This window comes from Pipistrellus kuhlii, unplaced genomic scaffold, assembly GCF_014108245.1.
Source record: "Pipistrellus kuhlii isolate mPipKuh1 unplaced genomic scaffold, mPipKuh1.p scaffold_m20_p_1, whole genome shotgun sequence".
In the NCBI taxonomy this organism is placed as follows: domain Eukaryota; kingdom Metazoa; phylum Chordata; class Mammalia; order Chiroptera; family Vespertilionidae; genus Pipistrellus; species Pipistrellus kuhlii.
The window spans coordinates 63,247,957-63,255,723 of NW_023425404.1; the positions used below are offsets into that span (position 1 = coordinate 63,247,957).

Sequence of the window (7,767 nt, forward strand, 5' to 3'; positions counted from 1 at the left end):
TGGGTAGAGTAATCTTGGTTGTAGGTTCTTGCTATTCATCACTTTGAATATTTCTTACCACTCCCATCTGGCCTGCACAGTTTCTGTTGAGAAATCAGCTGACAGTCATATGGGTGCTCCCTTGTAGGTAGGTAACTTTTTTTCTTGCTGCTTGTAAGATTCTCTCTTTGTCTTTTGCCCTTGGCATTTTAATTATGATGTATCTTGGTGTGGTCCTCTTTGGATTCCTTTTGTTTGGGATTCTGTGTGCTTCCTGGATTTGTAAGTCTATTTCTTTCACTAGGTGGGAAAAGTTTTGGTCATTATTTCTTCAAATAGGTTTTCAGTGTCTTGTTCTCTCTCTTCTTCTGGCACCCCCATAATTCTGATGTTGGTACACTTGAAGTTGTCCCAGAGGCTTCTTACACTATCTTCAACTTTCTGGATTCTCTTCTCTTCTTGCTTCTCCAGAGGAGTGTCCTTTGCCTCTTTATATTCCAAATCTTTGACCTGATTCTTGCGTTCCTCTAGTCTGCTGTTGGGTCTCTGTATATTTTTTATTTCAGTCAGAGTATGTTTAATTTCTAGTTGGTCCTTTTTTCATATCCTCTAGGGTCTTGTTCAATTTATTGGCCTTTTCTAGGAAATTCTTTTTTTATTATTATTAAATTATTATCTGTGTACATATACCATTGCCCCCTTCCATATATGCCCTTCCTCCCCAGAGTTTTGTGTCCATTGTTTGTACTTATATGCATGTATACAAGTCCTTCAGTTGATCTCTTATCTCCCCAGATCTCCCTACCCTCCCCACTGTAATTTTCTAGGAAATTCTTGAAAAATCTTATAACCGTGGTTTTGAAGTCGATGTCCAGTCATTTGTTCTCCTCCATTGCTTTTGTGATCTGCTTTCTTGTCTCCTCATTTTCACTGCTTCCCTGAGTTGGTAGGATAGCTTTGTGTGCTGAGTGTCCTATATGGTTCAATGGGTCAGCTTCCCAGTTACCTAAGGTGTACACTCTTGGTGTACCCTTTGTGGACTGTGTGTACAGCCTTGTTGTAGTTAAGTCTTTTTTTTTTTTTTTAATAAATTTTTATTGTTCATATTATTACAAATGTTCCTTTCCCCCCCACCCCACTCCATTGCTCTCCTCCACCAGGTTCCCACCCCACCCTCTGCCCTTTCCCCACCCCCCATTGTCCTCATCCATAGATGCACAGTTTATGTTCAGTCTCTTCCCACATTCCCCTCTCCCCTTTTCCCCAAGAATCGTCAGTTCACTCCGCTTCCATACCTCTGATTCTATTCTATTCAACAGTTAATATTGTTCATCAGATTTTTTTTTTTTAAATTTCCTTGGTTTTTAGATTCACTTGTTGATAGTTAAGTATTTGTTGTTCATAATTTTTATCTTTATTTACTTTCTCTTTCGAAAGAACCCCCTTCACCAATTCATATAATTCTGGTTTGGTGGTGATGAACTCCTTTAGCTTTTTTTTATTTGTGAAGCTCTTTATCTGGCCTTCGATTCTGAGTGATAGCTTTGCTGGGTAGATTATCTTTGGTGGCTGTAGGTTCTTACTATTCATCACCTTGAATATTTCTTGCCATTCCCGTCTGGCCTGTATGGTTTCTGTTGAGAAATCAGCTGACAATCGTATAGGTGTTCCTTTATAGGTAACTACCTGCTTTGCTCTTGCTGCTTTTAATATTCTCTCTTTGTCTTTTGCTCTTGGAATTTTAATTATGATGTGTCTTGGTGTGGTCCTCTTTGGATTCCTTTTGTTTGGAGTTCTGTGCACTTCCTGGACTTGTAAGTCTAATTCTTTCACCAGGTGGGGGAAGTTTTCTGTCACTATTTCTTTCAGTATGTTTTCGATACCTTGCTCTCTCTCTCATCTTCTGGGACCCCCATAATTCTGATGTTGGTTCGCTTGAAGTTGTCCCAGAGTTTTCTTACATTATTTTCAATTTTTTGGATTCTCTTGGCTTCTTGCGTCTGCGGAGGAGTGTCTTCTGGCTCTTTATGTTCCAAATCTTTGACTTGATTCTTGCGATCTTCCATTCTGTTTTTAGGACTCTGTATAATATTTTTTATTTCAGACAATGTATTCTTTATTTCTTGTTGATCCCTTATCATTTCTTGTTGATTCCTTATTAATTCTAGTTGATCCCTTTTCATATCCTCATAGGTCTTATCGACCTCTTCTAGGAAATTCTTGAAAAACCTTATAAGTGTAGATTTGAACTCTATATCCAGTCACTTTTTGTCCTCCATTTCTTTCATTTGTGATCTATTTCATTGTCTCTGCATTTTCGCAGCTTCCCTGATGGGGCGGGGGTTTCAGGTGGAGCCTACAGCCTTGGCTTCCCTCAGCCCCGCCCTATGCGGTTCCTGAGTCTCAGTAATCCCCAGGGTCCTTCAGTACTCGTAGCAAGCACCTCTGAGAGAAAGGTGCCCTCTATTTTCGCCTGCTACCAAACAGTCTAGGCTCTCTCCCAAAGAACCCGGAACTGGGGTTCAGTTCAGTTGGAGGCGGCGTTCAGAGCAGCCTGGAGCTTTTGTCTCCTTCCTGCCAGGGCAATCCTGGGGCACAGCCAACCGTCCCTTCTCTGTGCGCAATGTGCGCGCCTCCAGGATCTCTTTTCGCAGCTCCCCCAGGGTTCCGCCTTACAGCCCAGCTCCCTATAGATGAGCCTGGGTCCCCGGGGTCTGACCTAGAACTGGGGTTCAGAGCATTCGGAACTGGGGTCCAGCACAGTCGGAGCTTTTATCTCCTTCCCGCTAGGGAATGCCAGCCAGGCACTCAGCCACCCTCCTCTCCAACTCCGTCCTCTCCGCACGCCGCGTGTCTCCGTACCTCAGGCTTTTACAGCTCCTCCGCGCTTCCTTCTGGTTTTCTCCTTGCTTTTCATTGTAGAATTTCCAGTCAGTTGACTTTCCTGTAGTTCTGGGTAATGTCCATTTTATATTTTAGTTGTATTTTATTGAAACTGTTTTGTGCGGCTGCGGCTAGGTGTTTACCTGTGCAGCCATCTTGGATTCTCCCTCTGTAGTTAAGTCTTGATTGTTGTTGGTGTCACTGGGAGGAATTGACCTCCAGGCCAATTGGCTGTGAGGACCCGCTGTGTCCATAATGTAAGAATTGCTGTGCTGGAGACACGTTTATGGGGCAGGACTTGTTCCAGTAGGGCTTTGGTGCTCATTGAGTCTGCCTCTTGAATGTGTCCTTTATGAGAGTAGTTGAAATATGGTGTCATCTCACACCGACCACTAGATACACTAGTTTCTGGATCTCCAATGGGATGCAAGTCAGCTACTGTCTGAGGCCACCCAGCAGGAGCTACAGCAAGAACTACTGTTTTCTCCTCTTTGCTTGTGATTTGGTGGTTTTGGAGCAGTCTGACTGGAGCTGCAGTTTATTTGGTTAAGCTGCCATAGGGCAGGCCATTTATATGCAAAAGCTGCTGTGTGGAGCCTGGGCTGGTTTATAGAATGTGCAGGGCAGGGTCTCAGGGCATCACTAGGCTAAAGCATCACTAGGCTAGGGCGTGGCAAACAGCGATGGCTGCCAGTCAGCCTTCTCTGCCTTTCCGCATTTCCAAGTCCCTGTGTCCCATGCTCCAGTGCAGTAAAAAATGATTGCTGAGCTCACCTCTGCAAAAAAGTCACCCTCACTTTCTGACCCGATGGCTGACAGACCAGCTTCTCTCCTTAGTTGTTTGGGTCCCCCACGTCTCCCCAGAAACTGGATTTCAGAGTGATCAGGAGCTTGCCTCCCTGCGAGTTGAAAAAAAGCCGCGTGCCCAGTCACCCGCCACCAGCCTGATTTGTGTGCCTCTGTACCGCAGCTTTTCAGCGTTTGTGCTCCTTTCTCTTTCCTTCTAGTAGTAAAACTTCCACTCAGCCAGCTTTCCCATGGTTCTGGATCACATGTGTCAAACACAAGGCCCGCGGGCCAAATCCGTCCCGCCAGGCCTTGCAATGTGGCCCGCACCGCGCTGTCATCACTGCACTCCGCTGCGTTTCCATCACAATGACAGTTTATGACTGTTCAGTAAGCCATTCGGCCCGCGATTTAGGCTGGATTTTAGATTTTGGCCCCTTCTCTGATTGAGTTCGACACCCCTATTCTGGATGATAAACATTTTGTCTTTTAGTTGTAGTTTTGAAATTGTCGTGTGAGGCAGCAGTTTAGTTGTTTACCTTTGCCGGCATCTTGGTTTCCCCCAGTTTAACTCTTTAATGTTCTTTAATTTATCCAATTTCCTTCACATTGAAGGGAGGCTTTGAATTTTGCCTAAATAGCATGCATCCTGTCACCAGTTAAGTTCTGCTATTTATTAAACTGCCCCCCCACTTTCAGACCTCTGTTTGAACATTGCTAGGAGCTCAGTTCTGAATGAGAATGATAAAGTCCGTATCCTATTCCCATCATTTTCAAAAAGGTGCCTCTGCTACCAGTCCTCTTGATAAGGGGCTGTCATCTTCTGTAGCTCCCCAAAATATTTATAATATATTGTTTCTACATCTTCCTACTCATAAACTCAAATCTCTCTGGCTCCATTCCATCCTCAAAGGAAAAGAATGGACCATCCCTAAACAGTGGGGATTCAAGTCACCTTTCAAATTGCTTAGCAAATAGTCTTTTCCCTTCTGAACAGTGTTCCCAGATTAAGAATTACCCTGATCCACAAGTAATACTACCAAGGAACTGCTCAACGAAGTTATCTTTTACCATTCTATTCTAACCTTCAGGTCAGAGGGAGAGCAGAAGCGCACTAGAGAGTCTTCCTGGTTTTCAGCTACCGGCCCTGCAGGTGAGCCATGACTAGTCTAACTTATCTGAGTATGAAAAATTCTCCAAGTTAGACCTGCACATTAAACACCTCATTCTGGTCTCCTGTTAAGGTGATAGAATGTATCCAGTGGAGAATGACATGGGTTTCAAGTGTGGTGACCCCATGTACACAATTTTCCATAATGATCTCAATTTTAAAAATTCTATCCCCATCAGATTAGCTTCCTGGTTTGAGGTTTAAAAAATTAGGTTACAGCCGAAGCCGGTTTGGCTCAGTGGTAGAGTTTCGGTCTGCGGACTGAAGGGTCCCCGGTTCGATTCCGGTCAAGGGCATGTACAATACATTGGTTGCGGGCACATCCCCGGTAGGGGGTGTGCAAGAGGCAGCTGGTCGATGTTTCTCTCTCATCAACATTTCTAGCTCTCTATCTCTCTCCCTTCCTCTCTGTAAAAAATCAATAAAATATATTTTAATAAAAAATTAGGTTACATAGTAGTGAAAGGCTTTAAACTGAACAATCTTGAACAAAGTAACTAAGTTTGTGGACACAGCTGACATTCCCAAGTTTCACACACAAAAAAAGTACTTTTGATGGAATACATCTTTTGCATAGAGGTGCTGCTAGAACTCGGAAAACGTGAGATAACAAGTAACATTTTATCACTCTGATCCAGGCAACGAGGGGGAAAAGGCATGGAAATGAGGTTTGTTAAGGAGCTCTGTTCAATGAAAAGTCTAGGGTTGCCTTTTAAGTTAACTTTTATGGCTCTGGTCTTGAGGATATTTAAGCCCTTTCACCATGCCAAGATCCTGGTGACCCCAAGGACCTATTAAGGTAGATAAATATTTTGCTCTCGTATTCCAAAGTTCCTTTTATTTCCATTAGCAGGAAATTAGCGTCTACTCCCTAAGAGGCAAAACTGGGAAATAACATCCTGCTCTAAGATCCTCACAAATAGAGGGATTATTCTATTCTACAGATGAGAAAATAATTGAAATGTATAAACCATCTACAAAGATATGGGCCCTAACTATAAAAAAACATTTATGGAAAAGTTGAAGAAAATTGAATACCTGTTGCACATTTGATATTAAGGAATTATTAACAGGTTGTTGTTTTTTGTAGGTATAGTGCTATTGTGGTTATATTTTTTAAAATAGTCTATCTGCTCCTAGCTGATTTTGCCTTGGGGCATTGGTCTGAGGTCTCGGGTTTGATTCCAGTCAAGGGCATATACCTCAGTTGTAGGTTCGATTCCTAGCCCATCAGGATGTGCTGGAAGGTAACCAATAGATATGTCTCTCACATCGATTTTTTTTTTTTCTCTCTCTCTCTCTCCCCCCCTCTCCCACTCTCTAAAAATCAATGGAAAAAGTATCTTCAGGTGAGGATTAGCAAAATAAAATGAAATTAAAAATATCTTTTGGAGATGCATACTAAAATATTGATGGAAAGAAAGTTAAATGATTATCTGGGTTTTTTTTTTCTTTAGTATAAATATAGTGGAGAGGTGCAGTGAGAGAATAGAAATGAACAATAGGCCTTGAGTTGTTTGTTGAAATTGGGTGATGGCTACATGTGAGTTCATTATACTACTCTACTTGTTTTGTTTTGGATTTCTATAATAGTTTTTAGAGTTATTGAAAGTGCTATCTCCCTGGAGGCATAATTCTGCCTCCCTGATAATCACATGTGGGTATTATTATGTTCCAGGTCTTCTAAAATGGTAGTCTTATTATCACCAGATAATCTCACACTGAAATATCAGTTTCATAAGTAGTGATGAAGCCTTTGATGTCTCAAACCTTAGTTTGGGAAAGTTATCATGCAATGGAGAAAATTATGCGAAAGCAGTGGTGGTGGTTTGCTGTCCAAATGAATTTCACAAAATAGCTTGAGAGGTTCTTATTTTCCCTTTTCTTATAAACATCCATATCTGTCTTCTCTTCTGCTGCAGACTCTCTACCAACAAAGACAGATGGAATTAGCCAGGGGGAGAGAAGCATGGACCATTCCCAGATAGATCATCTTCAAGGTCTGATCTATACATACTGCTGAAGGACAGACCAGCATCCAATACCCATTAGGCATGATGGCCTTAGAAAATGTACCCCTGGCTGGTTTCATTCTGTACTATCTATCTTTACTATGTACAGCCTAATTACCTCCTTAGAAAGTGGTTAGGTATTATATAAGACTAGTGCTTCAGGAAGATTACAGTTCTTCCAATAAGACATGTAGCTCTCTTATTTCCTACAACTTGAAACAAAGGTTATAAAAACAGTTCTTGTCATCCTTGGGGGTGGGGGGTAATATACTCATTAACTATTTTTACTTCTGGATTTCATTTTCTAGTTTTGGTTATATTCTCCCATTGCCACTGTTAACAAGTAACAATCTGTTCTCTGTCCCAATTTATTATACTTTTTTTCAGTTTGCCTATTGTTTCCTCTATGCCTAGTTATTATTGAATGTTTATTTTCCTTTCCGTCTGATAATAGTTGGAGACAAGATGTTCAGCTTACTAAGTACATAGATGATAAAGACATCCTTTTATTGCTATTGCAATTCTATTAGTATTGCAAGATCTAGAATGTTGGAATTGGCAAAGAATACTACCACTGAAATAAATTCTTCTTTGGGTATTTAGGGCTAGAATTAAATGGATAGGCCACAGGCAGACCTTAAGCAAAAATATTGGGGGTAGTGAGTGCGGGGAGTAAAGATAGCAAGCATCTGCCAGAAACAAATACGTCTTGGGAATGGTTTTGTAGATAAACTAAGAGGCCATTACCTTTCCTGGAACTCTGGGTTTATTTTTAAAGGCATTTCCAAACACACCGCATCTTCTGAGCACGAGTCTGTGCTGTAGCAGGTATAGGAAACCATCTGCCTAGTGATCTGATCTATTGCCTTTCAAAGTTGTTCTTTTTTATTAGTATTATTTATTGATTTGAGGGAGAGATACATCAATTTGCATTGG

The 7,767-nt window shown here is 41.6% G+C and overlaps 1 protein-coding gene across 1 annotated transcript in view; it reads left to right on the plus strand.

The window, feature by feature from the left end:
* The window catches only part of RNF212B (ring finger protein 212B), a 34,269-nt gene extending 27,371 nt beyond the window's left edge, over positions 1 to 6,898 (plus strand). The window contains exons 13-14 of the mRNA XM_036449072.2: positions 4,740 to 4,801; positions 6,742 to 6,898. Coding sequence (XP_036304965.1) covers positions 4,740 to 4,801; positions 6,742 to 6,807 — 128 coding nt within the window. The 3' untranslated portion in view covers positions 6,808 to 6,898. The remainder of the gene's footprint in view (positions 1 to 4,739; positions 4,802 to 6,741) is intronic.
* Positions 6,899 to 7,767: the final 869 nt, after the last annotated feature.